The sequence below is a fragment of the Aspergillus fijiensis genome, assembly GCF_003184825.1.
Source record: "Aspergillus fijiensis CBS 313.89 unplaced genomic scaffold BO72scaffold_15, whole genome shotgun sequence".
In the NCBI taxonomy this organism is placed as follows: domain Eukaryota; kingdom Fungi; phylum Ascomycota; class Eurotiomycetes; order Eurotiales; family Aspergillaceae; genus Aspergillus; species Aspergillus fijiensis.
In genome coordinates, this window is record NW_024468991.1 from 554950 (window position 1) to 573417 (window position 18468).

Sequence of the window (18468 nt, forward strand, 5' to 3'; positions counted from 1 at the left end):
AGAATCTGCCTTTTTTTTTTTTGCATAGGGCTGCACTCCAATTCGCAGTCAAGAGTGCCAAGGCAACGGCCCGGGCTGGATTGAGTGGCTGAAATGATGTAATTTTCCCACCTGCGATGCGGTGCCTGGCCCGAGGCCATTTCCACCATTATTACATTTGGCTCAGGCGATCAACGGAGTCTATCCAGAAATTAAGTACACGGAGGACAGATTATGTTGACTACACCTGTTTGTGATCAGCTGATTTAGGAAATTAGGCACTCTGTTTGACCTTCAGTTCTTGCGTGTTGTTTGTTCAACTCGTGGAAGCCATCAGTTTATTGTTCGCAAAGAACACTGCCCCCCAACTTTATGCCATTTTTGGATCTGATTTCATGGTCTTCAGGCGCCGATGTTGCTGCCTCAGAGTTTGGTTTTTAACACAGAGCTGGCTGCGCTGCACCTTTGTAAAGGTGGATAGGCAGCGGCCAGTGGTGAATTGCTCAGAATGTCTGAACAGACTAGTAACACAATCAAAATGACAGGTAAAGAAGTGAATGTGTGATGATGGACGTGTGAGTGTGACCCGCCTACTTCTGAAAGAAACCTTTCCTCTACTTCGCACCGGATGGAACTTGTCGTTTCCTCTTTCCCACCACCATGACAGAGCGTGTTCATCAACCGGTTCAACTTGTGTCTTCGAGAAGAAAGGATTAAACACACAGCCCAAGATGCAAGGCACACACATACTCAACCTCGCGTGGGTATTCATCCTCAGCCTGGTGTTGATGTGCCCCTACTTCAAAGCGAGCGCGATCGACCTCAACATTGACGACCCTGGTGGGTACTCGGAAAGCTTCATCAAGACGACCCATTTGTTGCCACGCGACTGACTCTGCAAACCATCTCAGCAAACATCAAACACGTCGCGCGCCAGCTCGCCTGGGATCTCGTGAGCTTCTACAGCGGCAACCACACCGGCGACGTCCCTGGCAACCTCCCCGATCCGTACTACTGGTGGGAAGCGGGCGCGTTCTTCGGCACGCTGATCAACTACTGGACCTACACCGGCGACGACACCTACAATGCGATCACCACGCAAGCCATCCTGCACCAGGCCGGGGAGAAACGCGACTTCATGCCCACCAACCAGACCCGCACCGAGGGGAACGACGACCAGGCCTTCTGGGCGTTCACAGCGCTGCAGGCTGCAGAAAACAACTACCCGAACCCTCTTAACGATCAACCTTCGTGGCTGGCTCTGGCGCAGGCGGTCTTCAACCAGCAGGCCACGCGCTGGGATCCCACCAAATGCGGCGGAGGCTTGAAGTGGCAGATCTACGCCTTCAACAGTGGCTACACCTACCGCAACGCGATCTCAAACGGATGCTTCTTCAACATCGCCGCCCGACTGGCACGGTACACCGGAAACAGCACCTATGCGGACTGGGCCAACAAGGCATGGGACTGGTCCTCGGGGGTTGGACTGATTGGGCCCCACTTCGAGGTCTACGACGGCACCAGCGAAGGGAACAACTGTTCGGATCTCAATCATGTGGAGTGGACGTACAATAACGGAGTCTTCCTGCTTGGGGCGGCGCATATGTGGAACTACGTACGTTGTGATTTTTCCTCTCCCTCTAATTCTTTTATTTCTCTGTCCTCGGCTGTTCGCAGATGCCAAGAATCAGATGACTTTTACTCACTACTCCTCATCTTGCAGACTAGCGGCGATGAGACCTGGCGAAACCGGATCATGGGGCTGCTGGAGGCTCAGGATATCTTCCTCTCCGACAACGAGACAGCGCAGAACGTATTCTACGAGTCCGCGTGCGAGAACTGGGACACCTGCCAGGTGGATCAATTCTCCTTCAAGGCGTATCTGTTCCGCTGGATGGCCGACACGGTCAAACTGGCGCCTTTCACCCACGATCTCATCCTGGGCCGTCTCCGACCGACCGCGCGGGCGGCGGCCGCTCAATGTGTGGGAGGCGCGTCCGGGACGTACTGTGGAATGAAGTGGACAACGGGGGTCTACGATGGAACCAAAGGGGTGGGACAGCAGATGTCGGCGCTGGAGGCGATCCAGACCCTGCTCGTCGAGTCGGTGGCGGGGCCCCTTACCCACCAGACGGGGGGCTCCAGCAAGGGGGATGGGGCGGCGGGCACCACAACCTCGGATAAGGCCAGGGACCCCAGTGCGCTCAGACCCATCACTGCCGCCGACCGGGTGGGCGCCGCGGTCTTGACCGGGGTCGTGAGCGCTTTGGTGCTGGGTACCACGTTTCTCATGAGGCCATGACGATGGTCTATGGTGTGCTTGGAGTTGCTTTGTCTGGCGAGGATACTCGAGAAGTACATGGTTGATCAATTTGAATTGTTGTATTGAGAGACTTCGCTTGCGCGGTCTTCCATTAGCCGTGTTTCTGCCCACACTGTTATCAGTCAACCTTGAGACTTTGTTCTAACACAAAAAGATTGCTATTTTGCTTATGCACACGATGGGAAGATGTCGAAAAATACTCAATCCAGATGTTCCGAACAGACCCAAATTACCCAAATAGGCTATTATCGAGAGAAACCGGGATCGATAGTATACTCGTAGATTGCATAACGGGGAGTGACAGGGTGGGGCAACTTGGACTCTAAGATCCAACCAACATGCAACCATTTCGAACAGAAGGCCTTCTAAATTCCACCCTCAATGCCAAGTCCACAGTATTTGACACGACTTCTTACCGACTGTTGGAACTCGCCCATCACCGCCAATCTTACCGGGCGAGTCTGGAAGCTGACATAAGCGGAGATCGATCCCTTATCTTGAACTAGTCCTGATGTGGCTAAAGATACGCCGAGTCGGTCCACCGAACCAATCAGAAGACAGCTCTGGAAGGGAGGCAAATGCCGGGATCGGGATTGCTGATAATCTGCAGTGTCTGGAGACTCTCTGTGAAACAAAGAGGCGGGGAGAGATACGGTTTATCCTACTTCTTAAATCGTTCATCTCGCTGCTTTCGTCTCCCTCAATTGCCCTTCATTTGTTTGATTTAGACGCGAAGCAGAGGATTCTTCAGTAGCAATCCCGCAGACACAATGACAGCCTCAGGCCCACACCCTTTTGACCCTATCAACCCGGCGGAAATCGTCCTTGCCACCAAATTGGTAGAGGCTGCTTTCCCCGGCGTCAAGCTCCGGTACAAGAAGATTGATATCCAGGAGCCAATCAAGAGCGAGGTCGTTCCATATATCGAGGCAGAGCGTCTGGGAAAGCCATTGCCTCCCAAGCCGACGCGGTTGCTGCAGGTCCTCTTCCACCGCTTGGACACCGGTGCTTTTCTGAAAGCCCTGTTGAACGCGGGTACCCGCTCTATCGTCTTTGCCAAGGAACTGCCCAAGGATGTCCAGGTATGTTTCCGGCGTTACACATCCCCTTGTCGCCTGTCTCTCGCTGCTGACTGGCCTCCTCGCCCCAGGCCCCTGTGGACGCCGACGAGTTGGAGGAGATCGAGCGATTGTGCTTGAACCACCCCGCGGTACAGGCGGAGGTGGCCAAACTGCAGCTCCCCGCCGGCGTGACGGTCTGCAACGATCCCTGGATCTATGGGAGGGACGACCCCAACGAAACCCGCCGGCTGTTCCAGTGTTACATGTACATCGTGGCCACGAACCACCCGCAGAACAACCACTACTCCACTCCTTGCAAGTTCTCTCCCGTGTTCGATGGTATCACCCACGAGCTGGTCCGGATCGACTTCCTGCCTGGGGGCGTCGATGCGACAACCACCGAGACGCAACCGTGGAAGCCCGTGCAAACCATCCAGTATGCGCACGAGCTGCTGGACGAGCCCGTGCGGACGGACCTGAAGCCATACATCGTGCAGCAGCCCGAGGGGCCGTCGTTCACTGTCCAAGGGAATGTGGTGTCGTGGCAGAAGTGGCGGTTCCGCGTGGGGTTCAACAGCCGCGAGGGCTTGGTCGTCTACAACACCACCTATGATGGTCGCAACCTGTTTTACCGACTGTCTGTGTCGGAGATGACCGTTCCTTACGGAGGTAAGTGTTGATTCTAGCTGTGTCATTCCGCTATCACTATCAACCCCGGGATCGTCAATACCACGACTGAGACAAGAAACTAACCCGCACCCCAGACCCGCGCGCCCCCTACCACCGCAAACAAGCGTTCGACGTGGGCGACGTCGGCTTCGGCATCACGGCGAACCAGCTCTCCCTGGGCTGCGACTGCCTCGGGCACATCAAGTACTTCGACGGGTACCGGGCGGACTCGAAAGGCCAGCCCCTCCTCTTAAAGAACGTGATCTGCCTGCACGAGCAGGACAACGGGCTGCAGCACAAACACACCAACTACCGGACGAACGCGGCGACGGTGGTGCGCAACCGGCAGCTGGTGATCCAGATGATCTGCACGGTGGCTAACTACGAGTACATCTTCGCGTTCATCTTCGACCAGGCGGCCAACATCGAGCTGGAGGTGCGGGCGACGGGGATCCTGTCGACGGTGCCGTTCGACAACGCGGCGCCCGGCACGACGGTGCCGTGGGGCACCAACGTGGGGCCCGGGGTGATGGCGCCCTTCCACCAGCACCTGTTCTCCTTCCGCATCGACCCGGCGCTCGACGGCTTCGCCAACACGGTCTACTACGAGGACAGCGTGCCGCTCCCGGAGGACGCGAACAACCCGTGGCTGGTGGGGTACACGACGGAGCAGACGGTGCTGCGGCGCAGCGGCACGGCGGAGACGGACGTCGCGCGCCACCGCGTGTTCAAGATCCGCAACGACGCGCGCGTCAACCCCATCACCTACAAGCCCGTCGCCTACAAGCTGCAGACCTCGCCGAGCCAGATGCTCCTGGCCAGCCCCAAGTCGTACGGCGTCCAGCGCGCCCGCTTCGGCACCAAGCCCATCTGGGTGACGCGGTACCGCGACGACGAGCTGTACGCGGCCGGCGAGTTCACGAACCAGAGCGCCGACTCCCAGGGCGTGGACAAGTGGGTGCAGCGCAACGAGGTGGTGGAGAATGAGGATCTGGTGCTGTGGCATAGTGAGTAACCCTGGCACTTGCGGCCTTGCCCCCCCCCCTATTATGATAAGCTTTTGCAGACTAATCGACGGAACAGCCTTCGGCCTCACGCATAACCCCCGCATCGAAGACTTCCCCGTCATGCCCATGGAGCGCGTCAGCGTCATGCTGCGCCCGGACGGCTTCTTCACCAAGAACCCCGCGCTGGACGTGCCGGCCTCGAACCAGACCTTCAACCAGTCGACGCTGCACCCGGAGCCCGTGGCGTGCTGTGCGCCCGCCGAGCGGCAGGGCAAGTTGTAGTGGTAGATTGTTTCTTCCGATAGATAGATAGATAGATTCACTCCTGGATGATGTCACGATTGATGACACTGCTTGGTATTTCTCTCGAATATGTATGTATGTACCTCAATCATAATCCGGAATATACATACACTGGAAACTCAATCATCTATACCGAGTCTAGAAATCAATGGAAACCTTGCATGACCGGGTATACTGTACCCACCACGAGGCGAGGGGTAGTCACAACCCGCCAGCATTTCCACCACCATCTCGCAATACCTACGAGTTATCTAAACGTTGTTGGAAATACAGTACCACGGTAAGACCCAACCTCCCCATCCCCAAAAGTCAGGTTCAACGTACATCCCGACCCCGACCGACCCACCGACCTCGCCGACCACGATAAAACCAAAACTAAACCCCGGCAGAATCGCCGACCAGCCTCAACATGACTAAGCAGCGCCATGCGCCATAAAATCCCCCACTTTTCTGCTGGTTCATCCACCGCTCACCACCAACCCAAACCTCCAAAACATATCCTTTTCATAGCAAAAGATCCTACATCTACCACCGTCATCATGTGCATGAAGGCCACCTGCTCTACTTGCCGTATGCTCCCATGACATTCACCATGCACGAAAGAAGAAACTGACCAAGGCAGAAAAAACCTCCTGGTGGGGCTGCGGCGCGCACATCCCCTCGGTCATGGATGCCATCCCCGAAAGTGAGCGGTGCACTTGCGCGCCCAAGGTCGAGCGGGAGGGCAAGTCCTACCCGCCTAAGGCGGCGCGGTGACTCCCTGGGTGTGTTGTTGTTTAGGTAGGGCAAGAGGGTGATGGGATGGTGGTGTTGGGGTGCTTGAGGGAGTTGGGCGATGTGGGAGGGATTCTGATGAAGGTGACGATACGTTATACATGTACTGTACGCATGTGTTGAATGATGTGGAGATAAGAGAATATCTCATTGGAAATAATAAAACACCGTACAACATCAAATAGACAGTCCATCATTCATACAAGAAAACGCATGTTGCGCGATACCCGGTCTCAACACATCCACCACCTCCAACGAGACACCTCAATCAAGCGACAACCACATCTTGAAAGCTCCCCGACTCACTCGTATACACCTTCTCCACTCCCCTATCTCCGGACCGCCTGAGCACCTCCCTCCCATCCTCCCCAAACCCCTCTACCATCGAACTGATACCCCCCCGCTCCGGAATCCCCTCCAAATCCCCGGCATACCTCGCCACCACAAACGCCGCCGCCCGCGTATTCATCAGAAAAGCTTCCTGATCCAAGTTCGCCACCGTATCTCCAGCCCCATGATAATGAGGATCATACGCCACCCCGACCCGACCCCCAAACAACTCCGCGTCCCGCTGCGTCTTGACCCCGTCGGCCCCGGTGAACAGCCCTCCCGCAGGGATATCTTTTCGGATGAATGCCTGATAATCCGAGCGCCCGTTGAATGGCGTCGCGCGGTAGGACACATTCCGCCGCTCGAAGTACTCCTGCAACGTGTGCTGGATGTGGTCCGACCCCGGCGGGCCGGAGACATTGTACCGGGAGCCATCACCGTCGTAGATCATGTACGCGTAGTTTGGGGAGGCGATCATATCGAGTTTCAAATACAGGCGGATGTGCGTGAGGTTGGTGGGCGACGAGCTGTTGATGTAGTAGGTGCTGCCCAGGAGCCCGAATTCCTCGGCTGTGAAGAAGAGGAAGCGTACTGCGTTGCGGATTAAGGGGCGAGACGACGACAAGGCAAGAGCGCGGGCGATGGCTAGACAGCCGATGGTGCCGGAGCCGTTGTCGTTGATCCCGGGGCCGGCGTCCACGGAGTCGGTGTGGCTGCCTACCGTGATTACGTTGCTTGCGTTGCCGGCTTTGGTCTGCGCGACCAGGTTGTAGGTCAGGCGTGGGGCGGATTGGGTGTGGATGTAGAGGGTTAACCGTGGGGATGGGATGGGGGTTGTTGTGTTGGAGGAGGTGGCGTTGGGCGTGATGCTGCGCAGGAGGCGTTGGCCATCGAGGAGGCTGATTCCCACGGTTGGGGCAAAGGGGGTGGTGGTATTAGGGCTGCCTAAGGAGCCGTGCAGCGGGCCGGCGACGTTATTGTAGATTATGAGGCCTGCGGCGTTGGCGGCCGCAGCCAGGGTGGATTTGTGGCCGAAGGCACAGCCGCCCCGGCGCGTGAGGAGGATCTTCCCCACCGCGGAAGCGTTGTAGTCGTCAGCGTTGCAGCCGAGTTGGGGGACGAGGGCCAGTTCGGCGGTGACGTTCGTGCTTGGGCTGTGGGTCATGCTATACGCGATGAGAGACTGGCCTTCAGCTGTGGTCACCGATTGATTGTGTTTCGTCCAGGTGTGGATTTGAGGCTGTCGGTGGAGGTCGTAGACTCCCGTCGCGTTGAGCTCGCGGTAGATGTAGTCCAGCGTGTCATTATGGGCGGCGCCACCGAAGACTCGATTGCGTTGCGGGTAGGCATAGGCGAAGTCTTGGAGTTTCTGCGTGCCTTCGAGGAGATCGGATAGAGTGATTTGTGATGCGAATGTTTCCTAGGGGGAAAGGCCGTGTGTTAGCCATTCTCGGGATGTGATCCACCAGGAGAGAGGGGCATACAGGAGAGACAGAGGCTCTCTTGGTTGCAAGAGCTGGACTGAATGAAACATATAACAATAGAGTGAATGTCTTCATAGTAATAGTAATAAGGATAGTGAGTTGGTCAGGAGTTGAATTCAGCTCGAACGTCCTGGGGCTTGGGATGACTTTTATGGTACCCTCCATCGCAGTCGCCAATCAACCCAGCGCCACTGCCAATCTGGGTGAAGTGGTGCTTTCCACCTGGTTGCGCAATCCTACCAGAGTGGTATTGTGCAACACTTGGCCAGGGACAAGTCTAACAGACAGCGGCGGGAGTCCCAGCTCAGGTTACACTGCTCGGATAGTATGGTGGGAGCAACCTTCGTCCTGCCAGCAGTTTGGCAGATCATGATTGACCTTAGCCCCTTGTACTCGAGGAGGTATACCTCTCTACAACCATATCCATAGTAAGGATGCACTTCGACTACTTTTCTTGCCGCTGAAGTAGAATCGGTAGATGGGAGTATGACAAGCCTCGTTGATCGATGCTTCCACGAGGCACGTTCATAAGCCCACATTATGGTGTGGTTGCACGGCGTGTACAAAGATGAAGCGACAGATCACATCATCAACTTATCATACCATGCTTTTTAACATGGCTCTCTGCGTCCAGCTCGCGAGTTCAAAGGAGACTATTGATCATGGAAAGGTGCATTGAGGGTTCAGGGTACACAAGGGGCAGCACGCGGAGCCCTACCCGTGTGGAGCGAAGAACCAGTTGAACTGTGAATATGTGTGGCCCAATTTTGGAGCCCGCCTTTTCCACTCCAGCCTACGCTACAAACAGAAGTGGTATGTTGGCCCTGACAGGATTGGAATCACACTGCACACTAAAGCAGAATAAGTTCCCCTCTTGGCTTAATGGTTCGAAGCTTTCCAAGACTAGAAGTATGACTAGTATGACTTAGAGGGCATGGTGCGAGAATTCGATCTCGGGGCAAACACTTCAACCTTATCAGCGAGGTCAAGAGCTCCGGCGTCAGTACGATGTATGCGACAGGGGTATTATTTGAACTTTTGGCTGATAGGTTGATAGGTTGTGTCAAGCTGAAGTCTGTTAATTCTGTCCCACGTGGCTGTAGGCGACCGGCAGCATCTTAGCGCAGACCCTGAATTTACCGTTCGCACAAGCTGTCATTTTACTTGACCGCTGAAATTCTCAGGGACCTGTTGCTCCTAATTCAAGAATGGTCATTCCAGTGTAGTACTCAGCCCTGCCTTCCAAATGCCTTTGAGGATACATGAGTGTATGTGGACTTAGTGTATCGAACCCCGCACGACCCGGATGGTCTGACAGGATGGCTATTTTTAGTACTAACTGGTAAGCCCATCAAACCACATTTGTTTGTGGATTAGGGGGAGGTTGGAGGTGAGCTTCTCAGAGTAAGCTCACTTCTCAAGTAGTAAATGGTCTGTTTGAGTGATAAATGAGATCTTGCCTGAATTGATGGTTGCCTGAATCCCAGGCTTGCACAAAACCGTGGTCGGAATGTGCTAGCCCGCAATTATAAATGAACAAAGGTGCGACGAAACTTATCCGACCGCGGAATCGCTGATAAGGACTGCGACCAAGAAGAATATCAACCGCGAGACTTGTCGTGGGAGAGGATTGAAACCTGCCCATCCAAAAATCATTGAGCCCCCCCTATCCAAGACCCTTATGCAAAATGACACTCATCAACATATCCATCACCTCAGACCCGGTCTGTCCATGGGTACGTTCCCAGCATCCCTCCTAAGTAATCCCCAACGCCTAAGAAAATTCCAAGTGCTACATCGGTTACCGCCGCCTCACCAAGGCCCTCCGCCTGTACCAAAAGACCTACCCGGGCGGTGGTCAAGACGCCATCCGCATCACCTGGAAACCGTACATTCTGGACGCTAACGCCCCGATGGAGAGCATCCCCTACATGGGTACCCTAACCTTTCGCATATACCTCACCAAACCCACGACAAGATACTAACCGATCCCTCAGAACGAATGACCCAGAAGCTCGGCCCGGAGAAGGTCCCCCACGCGCAAGCCCACCTCCAGCGACTGGGCCACGCCGACGGGATCCACTTCCGCTTCGGCGGGCGGATTGGAAGCACCCTCCCCGCGCACCAGGTTATCATGCTCAGCCAATTGCAGGATCAGGGGCATACGTCAGAGAGCGCATTGACGGGGTCGGATACTGGTGTCGGTGCGGCGGCGCTCGTGGAGGCGATCTTCGAGGCGCATTTCGAGCGGGAGCAGGATATCACGGATGTTGAGACGTTGGTTCGATTGGCGGGACGGGCGGGAATGGATGAACGTGTGGCTCGCTCGTGGTTGGCGGAAGGGCGCGGCGTGGCGGAGATCCAGCAGGAGGCGCTGAGGGCAAGGGACGAGGGGATCGTTGGGGTACCGTACTTTCAGTTCGGAGGAGGGGAGCGGATGCGCTCGTTGAGCGGGGGGCAGGAGGTTGCGGAGTTTCTGGAGGCCTTGATTGCGTATAAGGAGGGGTTGGAAGCGACAGATGCTTCGAGTGGTGTGCGGGGAGTAGCGTGCGCTGGGGATACTTGCTGATGTCCATGGATGAAAGCAAGATTGAGAGGCATGAAGGATTATGGAGTGTAGTTGCTGCCAGGGGGATATGTGTTCGTTTTTGATTTGCTTTTAAGCGCGTCTGGACAGATGGGTCGCGGTCTGGATCTGTTCTGATGCAAGAGGTTGCATATGGCTGTTGTCCACACTCTCGGGTCCGAGAACTCTTCTGTTTAAAATGCGATATTAGCCTGCAATTCAGCGCAAGACATACTGGACCCAGCACTTTCAATTTGAGTTGGATACTTGATATAGATTGCGGCACGAACACCAGGATAAGCAGTTTCATTCTGGTCCAACGCCCAGGATTTGTCAGAAGCCAAGTTCACCGGTCCTTCATGGGGGCGTTGAGGACGGCCGATACTTGTGACGATTAAGGGTAGGGTATTCATGCAGCAGACCCTATCAGGGATGAGCGGCCAGCCCTCCCGCAGAATGACTGGCATAACCTCCCCAAGCATTCACCACTATGAAGGATCTGACCGCAACGGTTAAACTCGTCATCTGCAGGCAGGATCCGTTGCTACCCGATTCGACTCAAGATAATTGTACGCTAAGATGAGACAAGAAGGCGATACACACGCGGACGGCATTCACACTACTTAGATGGTTGACATCGAATGATGAACACGAAATACAAAGGTAAAACTGACTGTCTTCACTGGGCAGTCTCACGCAACTTCTCAAGTGGGTCCTGCTGGGGCTGTCGGCATGTGTTTCCTGGCCTGGTGATTAGCTGCGCACCGGGTGGGTGAGGCTAAGCTCTAGGCTGAAATGGCGGGCACAGCGTTTGTCTTGGCCGCCAAGCCGCGTGGAGAAAATGTCCCATACCGACATTTGCCTGCGTGGCAGCCAATCAGAGGCAGTTCTGGCCCGAATTGAAGCGGTGATGCTGTGTTATGCCCAAGTGAAGTCGGCGTGCATTTCCTTTCAAGTCGGGAGCGAACCTTGCCCCTCCCCCCTCACTTGTGATTCTCCTGCTTAGTCACGTCTAAGGATATGGGGATAGAAAGACAAAAGACAGCCTGGGACCACTGGCCCAACTAGGCAGACTGGTTTCTGGTTACCAGTGAATCTTAACACGAACACGCCAGGAAAAATGGAAACCGACACGCAGATACCTAGTAATACGAACTACCTTCCCTGGGGGTTTGAACCTTCCCTCCAGCACTACTACTACTACCCACCAATCATCTACCCATCACCATTTTACCCATCATCGGTCATCTCCGATTCCTTCATCCTCCAGCCCTCCAGATCCAGTCCGAGCTACACCTTCAACGCAATGCCAACCCTCGACCTCCCGCCCGAGCTGATCCTCATGGTCGCCGACCACCTCACCAAGCGCAGCGACATCAGCGCCCTATCCCGAGCCAACCGCCGCCTGTACAGCATCGTGAACCCCTACCTCTACCGGCAGAACGCGCGCCACCACAAATCGTCCGCCCTGGTCTGGGCCGCCCGGCGCGGGGTCCCCGGGACCGCACGACACAGCATCGCCGCCGGGGCCGACGTCAACATCCAAGACAAGAAGGCGCCGACCCCGCTGTGCATCGCGGCGATGCGGGGCCGCGCCGAGGTCGCGCGCCTCCTGCTGGAGGCCCGCGACATCGACGCCAACCGGCCCAACACCGACGGCAACAGCCCCCTGATCCTGGCCATCACCTACCGGCACACGAACGTGCTGCGCGTGCTGCTGGCGTCCGGCCTCGTCGACGTCAACTCCGGCCACCTCCTCACGCCGCTGCTGCACGCCGCGTTCGTGAACAACGTCAAGGCCGTGAAGATGCTGCTGGAGCAGGACGGCATCGACGTCAACGTCGCGGATTTCTCCGGAAATACCGCCATTCGCTATGCGGCGGCGTTCGGGTTCCATCGGGTGATGAGGGTGCTGATTGAAGACGGGCGCGCGGAGGTGGATGAGAGGTGTGGGGAGAGTGGGCAGACGCCGTTGTCGCGCGCGGCGGCCACGTTCTTCGATGCGACGGTGAGACTGCTGCTGAGGACCAAGCGGGTGGATGTCAATTCCCGGGATAATCAGGGCCGCACCCCGTTGTCGTGGGCCGCGGAGACGGGCGCCGAGGCCGCAGTGCGCATGTTGCTGAAGGCCCCGGGGGTGGAGGTCGATGTGCGCGATTCCGAGGGCTGTACCCCGCTGTCTTTGGCGGCGAAGAAGGGCCACGAGGCGGTCGTGAGACGCTTGCTGGCGACGGGGAAAGTGGATGTCGATTCCGTGAATGAGAATGGCTGGAGTCCCCTGTTCCAGGCGGTGGTGCATGGGCATGAGGGGGTCAAGAACTTGCTTCTGGCGGCGGGGCGGCAGGCGTGATCTTTGTTGTAGCGGGTGCTTCGGCGTTGGGGTGAAAGGGTTGCACATGCACATAGCATCGTTCACTGCATTTGCATTAGATTGTACGAGTTAAGATCGGAATTTGTGATTCGGAAATTTCTCACTTCTGCTGTACTGACTGCAAATACGAGTTTATCTCCAATGCGGATGCGCCCATGCCTTTATACCGACCCCTAGTAGTTTCTAGAGAAGGCAGAGACCAGAGATGCAAGGTTGTGGTATATAAGTAGCAGTAGTAGTACAGGCCGACTGATCAACGATCAATGGTTACACTCAACCACCTGCACGAGTTCAGATAGCTCTTAGAGGGTTACACTGCCAAACACATTGCATCTAGTCCCACTTCCCTACCAAGAATTAAAGTCTTATTGGTACATTAACCCGATCTCTATATCCCCAGAAAAGCAGGCCCTGGCCCAAATGTAGCTAACCTGCGTCCACAGTGTTGTCAACGCATTCCTAATTCCGGTTGTCCCCACGAATCGCTTACAGTTAAATCATAATTTGGCAATTAACAAAAAAGTTTTTCTTTTGTTTTACGTAACAAAAGAAGTCTTCCTGTGTATAACTCAGATGCTTGTTAAATCTATCGCATAATGAAGGAAATCTGACATGCTCAACCCAGAACAGTCGACCAATCTTCCCTCCTGATCCATTCCTCCAAACTAGTCATGAGACAATCAATTCCTGCCTAAAGGAAGTCAGCATTCAACCCACACATCCAAAGATAGACAACATGTCTCACCCTTCGTATATCCTCCGCCGTCAACAAGCTCCCATCACCCCCATCATACCCCGGATCCGTCGAATAGGAGAACATATCCCCCACCTCGCGGCCAAACTCCAGCTCGGGCGCTTTTGCAATGAGCTCCTCAAGCGTGATCTGCCGATACCGCGCCGCCACCGCGTTCACCTCGCCCCAAATCCTCATATACTTCGCCCAACTGCACCTCGTCCCACAGGCCATATAACTCCTCCCGGGCGGCATCCGGGCAACCGCATACACAAACCCACCTAGATCAGTTTGCACATCGAGATGGGGCACCACCGCATCCGGGGCGGTGGTGAAGGTCATCTCAAACACATCCTCCCCGTCCTCCGTCTTGCCCTAAACACCCGAGTCAGCCAACTCCTTACCTCCTGACGCCCCGACCCAACGCAACACCGAGCTCTCCCCAGAAGGGAACAACACACCTTCTCAAAATACGCCCCGGGAACCAGCTTATAACTCGAGGTAAAGTACCCCGTCTGCACGCACGACATCTTCGCCGCCAGCGCCGGATACCTCTCGCGTACATAATCAGGGAACACCTCCGCCTTGGCATCGAAATGGTACAGTTCGCGAAACTGGCCCCGGCTGCATCGCGTCGCGTGGCTCAGCGTCGAGACAATGAACCCGTTCGCAGAGAGCGAGTCCACTGTCTGCGCCGCCGCATCGGCGATGCTCTGCCCCTGCTGCCGCTCCACCCGGTAGGCGTGCTCGCGGGGCGAGATGCCGGCGGCGGCGGCCTGCTGGCGGCCGGCCGGGCTGGAGAAGGGTTCCCAGTAGTTGGTGACGCTGAAGATGATGTTTGCGCCTTGGAAGGCCGGGAGTAAACTGGCGGGGTCGTTGAGGTCGGCGGGGATGAGCTCCACGCCTTGCTGGGTGAGGGTCTGCGCGGTCGGGCTTTGCGGGTCGCGGGTGAGGCCCCGGACGTGGAAGGCTGGGTCCTTTAGGAAGCGGCGGGCGACGGAGGCGCCCTGGTTGCCGGTTATGCCGATGATGCAGATTGTTTTGGTGGGTGGCATCTCTACTTTGCTTTTCGGGTGTTTAGGTCGAGGGTTGTTGTTGATGATTTGGTTTAAGGTGTTGTTGGTGGGGTTGATAGGTTCTTACCCCGCTTTTGCTAGTCGCACGATATCTTTCTGGCAATGTTCGATCTCTTCCTTTTACTCGTATGTGACTGTCGAGATTAACCTAGCTGGAAGTATGGATGTTCTGTACCCTCCTATTGTGAGGAAGTAACTTCCTTACTACTTTACTTTTCCTTGTTTTGCTATCTCTGAGAACGCCGAGAGAGGTTTCGCCGGGAGACTTCAGGCATCATCATCCTGATCAATTTTCACCTGCTCCCGAAAGTCTCACGTAAGACGGTGACAGGGTTCATGGCAGGGCTCATGAAATCCTGCTGTCAATAATGAGACTAGCAAGGACAAAGAGCTGGTTACCGCTTTCAGTCGAAGTTTTAACTGATGCCTAGCTTCCCATCGCAATAAAGCTGTTTGTAGCCCGCAACATTCCAACACCAGACAGCAGCACCCGCAAACACTGCCCTCTACGCACACCTGACCATTACAATGAGTTCTCCAATTCAAAAGGACGCATTCTGGGGCCCGCCAACGTCCCATGCAAAGTAAGCCTCGCCCCAAGTACACACCCATTCCGACCTCATTCTCCGCCGTACCAAGCTAACAATCTTCATCCAGTTTCTGCGAAGAGGTATCTACCCCCACACGCACCAACACCTCCGTCCACAAAGACAATAAGCTCTAACCTCTGTAATCAGGATTATACCATAACCCGCTACATCGCCGAATTCATCAACACCCTGACCAACCTCACCTACAGTAACCCCCACACCCTCGCGACCCTCTCCCCAAACGGCAACAGCAAAACCTAATTCCAGTCCAGTTCTCTACGCCATCCACGGCCTCCGCCATCTCCCCCACCACCTCTCTCCCTCACTTTCGCGCCGTATTCCATACTACGGCCTCATCGGCGTAGGCCTCTGCTCCGCCGGGTTCCACCTGAGCCTCAAGTATCACACGCAGATGAGTGCGTCTCCTTCCCCCATCCCTTTCTAGTTCACATTTTTAATCTATTCGCGCAACACTGACCGCCACCCCCTATTGCCGGGCCAGAATAGTGGACGACCTCTCCATGCTCCTCACCACCACCCCGCTCCTCCACCGCGTGCTGACGGTCAACACCAGCGCACAGACCTCGTCGCGCGTGGCGCTGGCGCTGGGAGTCGCGCTGCTGGGCCTCGCGGCCGTGCACGTAGTGACGGACGAGCTGGTCCTCCACGCAGTGGGCTTCGTGGGCAGTGTGACGGTCATCGGGGTGCGGACGATGCAGTTGATCCAGCAGCGGACGAGCCGGGGGTCCGTTGCAAGGAAGGAGTTGTGGGCGTTGGTGCGGTTTGGGGCTGGTCGGTCTAATCCCTTTCCTGTTATCTGCTAAGTAACAAGTATACTGATGATTTCTGGGGCAGTGATATTCAATGTGGGGTATGTCGTCTGGCTGGTGGATGGGTGGGCGTGTTCGGTTTTGCGGAGGTGGAGGGCGGCGGTGGGGGTGCCGTGGGCGTTTGGGTTGGAGTTACATGGGTGGTGAGTCACTTCCCTCATTGTCTATCCCGCAGATACGAGTGGGTTTGCGTGATGGGGGTTGATGCTAAGCATGGCGGTGTTTAGGTGGCATATCTTCACCGGGGTGGGCGCTTACACCTTCATTGCGGTGATTGACCACCTCGTCTCTGACGCGGAGCATACGGAGCTGCAGAGGTCGGTGGCGTGGCCGTTGAGTTGGATGGTCAGCAGGACAGCAGAAGCCAAGGTGAAGGAGTGAGGGTTACTGTCCCAACCCATTGAGTTGTACCTCGTTCTGTGGACTGTGGTATGCCTCGATGTGAGTAATCCGACGGCATTTCCTCTCCACATCCTGGCCCCACCTCCCACATTTGCTGACCCCACCCTTCCTCCACATGCACAATTTGTACTCATCCGAGTACATGAAATCCAGCTTCATCGCCCCGTGGCTATCCTGCTCTGGGCATTGGTAATTTCAAGACAAACGAGATAATCGAGTCCGCGGGGCCCCAGACAGAACTCCGCAAAGCTTGTCTCCGTGCCAAAGAATGCTTGCAACAGTGTAGACGTGTAAGAAACGCGCTCGGACGAGACGCAAGTCAGACGTTGATCGCCACCAAAGTTTACCGTCGGTAAACAGCCCGGTCCCGCATGGCAAATAGGAACCTGGCGAAAACAAATGCGGGGCCTCGAAGGCTAAGCAGGGATTCCCCATCTTTCTTCCCTTTTTTCGAATTTCCTATTTCTTGTCCGCTTTCCCCTCTGGCCGAGTCTTTCTTACTTTTCTCTTTGTTGCATAGCAGAGCGCTTGAGAAAGGTTGACTAAATCCACACCATGTCCTTCCAACTGCACAGTGCCCCGCCCTTCCGGGCCGAACACATGGGTTCCCTGCTCCGGCCCCAGAACCTGCTGGAGGTGCGCGAGAGGATCCGCGACACGGGCTTGTCCGAGGAGGAGGCGGGGTTGCACGCGGTCGAGAAGCAGACGGTCGGGGAGGTGGTCCAGCTGCAGCGGGACTTGGGCTACAAGGCTGTCACCTCGGGCGAGTTCAACCGGACGCGGTTCTGGGGGCAGATGTGGGATGAGTTTGAGGGTATGCCTGCATCATCGGACGAATCGAGAACGACGGGCTGACTGAACGCTGCAGGAACCGTCCGTCTGCAGGACGCCGAGGCCTCGATGTTCCGGCTGTACCACCCGGACGTGGTCAGCCTGATCGAGAAGGACCGCAAGGTGATGCCGGGCGACTCGGTGATCGCCGGCTCCAAACTGTCGTGGAGCGCGGAGAAGTCCGTGTCGAACCTGCACGAGCTGCGGCTGGTGCAGCAGGCCCTGCCCGAGAGCGAGTGGGGCACCATCAAGCTGACGATGATCACGCCCGCCTGGTTCCACATGCGCTACAAGCAGGGCAAGGCCTACAGCCCGGCGGCGTACGCCACCGACGCCGAGTACTTCCGCGACGTGGCCCAGGTGTACCGCGCGGAGCTGGCGGCGCTGTACGCGGCGGGGCTGCGCAACGTGCAGTTCGACGACCCCGGGATGGCCTACTTCTGCTCGACGGGCTTCCGCCAGGGCTGGGAGGCCGACCCGGACAACCTCGGCACCGTCGAGGACCTGCTGGATGCCTACATCCAGCTGTACAACGACTGCCTCCGCGACCTGCCCGCCGACTTCCACACGGGCATCCACCTGTGCCGCGGCAACTTCATCGGCGGCCGCCACTTCGCCGAGGGCTCCTACGACATCATCGCCCAGAAGCTCTTCCAGGACCTCAACGTCCACACCTTCTACCTCGAGTACGACAACGAGCGCTCCGGCGGCTTCGAGCCCCTCCGCTTCCTGCCCACGAACAAGAACGTCGTCGTCGGCATCATCAGCACCAAGCTCCGCGCCCTCGAGGACAAGGAGGCCATGAAGGAGCGCGTCTACCGCGCCGCCGAGTTCGTGAGTGCCGGCAGCGGCGAGTCCCGCGAGGAGGCCCTCCGCCGCATCTGCGTCAGCCCGCAGTGCGGGTTTAGCACCCACGAGAGCGGCTACCCGCTGAGCCTCGAGGATGAGAAGAAGAAGCTGGGCTTGGTTCGCGAGATCGCGGACGAGATCTGGGGCCAGCCCTAGGTCAGTATGGCTTGGGTGGTATGACGACGGGGTGGGCAGGAGTTAAAGGGATATTTTTCTGGGCATTTCAACAGCGAACGGAAATTGTGACGATGTGACACGAGATATGTATTCAACAGACGTAATCAGAATGA

The 18468-nt window shown here is 56.4% G+C and overlaps 8 protein-coding genes across 8 annotated transcripts; 6 read left to right on the forward strand and 2 right to left on the reverse strand.

Annotated features, from left to right (window-relative positions):
- Positions 1–710: 710 nt before the first annotated feature.
- Positions 711–2485, forward strand: BO72DRAFT_426045 (glycoside hydrolase family 76 protein; the record flags this gene model as incomplete). The annotated part of the gene is made up of 3 exons (XM_040942936.1): positions 711–819; positions 891–1594; positions 1703–2485. 3 exons carry the CDS (start codon positions 711–713, stop codon positions 2279–2281), a joined length of 1392 nt encoding a protein of 463 aa, XP_040803010.1. The 3' UTR covers positions 2282–2485.
- Positions 2486–2946: 461 nt separating this feature from the next.
- On the forward strand, positions 2947–5510 carry BO72DRAFT_526526 (copper amine oxidase). The gene is made up of 4 exons (XM_040950045.1): positions 2947–3384; positions 3453–4032; positions 4128–5039; positions 5116–5510. Exons 1-4 carry the CDS (start codon positions 3073–3075, stop codon positions 5319–5321), a joined length of 2010 nt encoding a protein of 669 aa, XP_040803011.1. The 5' UTR covers positions 2947–3072; the 3' UTR covers positions 5322–5510.
- A 297-nt stretch (positions 5511–5807) lies between these two features.
- Positions 5808–6308, forward strand: BO72DRAFT_446739 (uncharacterized protein). The gene is made up of 2 exons (XM_040944371.1): positions 5808–5912; positions 5965–6308. The coding sequence occupies exons 1-2, from the start codon at positions 5882–5884 to the stop codon at positions 6096–6098; spliced, it is 165 nt and encodes a 54-aa protein (XP_040803012.1). The 5' UTR covers positions 5808–5881; the 3' UTR covers positions 6099–6308.
- Positions 6309–6384: 76 nt separating this feature from the next.
- Positions 6385–8005, reverse strand: BO72DRAFT_526528 (M28 family metallopeptidase; the record flags this gene model as incomplete). The annotated part of the gene is made up of 2 exons (XM_040950046.1): positions 6385–7866; positions 7931–8005. 2 exons carry the CDS (start codon positions 8003–8005, stop codon positions 6385–6387), a joined length of 1557 nt encoding a protein of 518 aa, XP_040803013.1.
- A 1343-nt stretch (positions 8006–9348) lies between these two features.
- On the forward strand, positions 9349–10916 carry BO72DRAFT_485005 (DsbA family oxidoreductase). The gene is made up of 3 exons (XM_040947873.1): positions 9349–9666; positions 9721–9865; positions 9928–10916. The coding sequence occupies exons 1-3, from the start codon at positions 9619–9621 to the stop codon at positions 10497–10499; spliced, it is 765 nt and encodes a 254-aa protein (XP_040803014.1). The 5' UTR covers positions 9349–9618; the 3' UTR covers positions 10500–10916.
- Positions 10917–13380: 2464 nt separating this feature from the next.
- On the reverse strand, positions 13381–14843 carry BO72DRAFT_485007 (NAD(P)-binding protein). The gene is made up of 3 exons (XM_040947874.1): positions 14062–14843; positions 13613–13975; positions 13381–13558 (listed from the first exon to the last, which is right to left on the reverse strand). Exons 1-3 carry the CDS (start codon positions 14653–14655, stop codon positions 13484–13486), a joined length of 1032 nt encoding a protein of 343 aa, XP_040803015.1. The 5' UTR covers positions 14656–14843; the 3' UTR covers positions 13381–13483.
- Positions 14844–15124: 281 nt separating this feature from the next.
- Positions 15125–16395, forward strand: BO72DRAFT_446744 (ceramidase). Its single transcript, XM_040944372.1, has 6 exons — positions 15125–15260; positions 15334–15346; positions 15414–15474; positions 15539–15682; positions 15774–16058; positions 16122–16395. Exons 1-6 carry the CDS (start codon positions 15205–15207, stop codon positions 16241–16243), a joined length of 681 nt encoding a protein of 226 aa, XP_040803016.1. The 5' UTR covers positions 15125–15204; the 3' UTR covers positions 16244–16395.
- Positions 16396–16822: 427 nt separating this feature from the next.
- On the forward strand, positions 16823–18355 carry BO72DRAFT_62764 (cobalamin-independent methionine synthase II family protein). The gene is made up of 2 exons (XM_040950575.1): positions 16823–17312; positions 17367–18355. The coding sequence occupies exons 1-2, from the start codon at positions 17054–17056 to the stop codon at positions 18332–18334; spliced, it is 1227 nt and encodes a 408-aa protein (XP_040803017.1). The 5' UTR covers positions 16823–17053; the 3' UTR covers positions 18335–18355.
- The last annotated feature ends 113 nt before the right edge of the window (positions 18356–18468 follow it).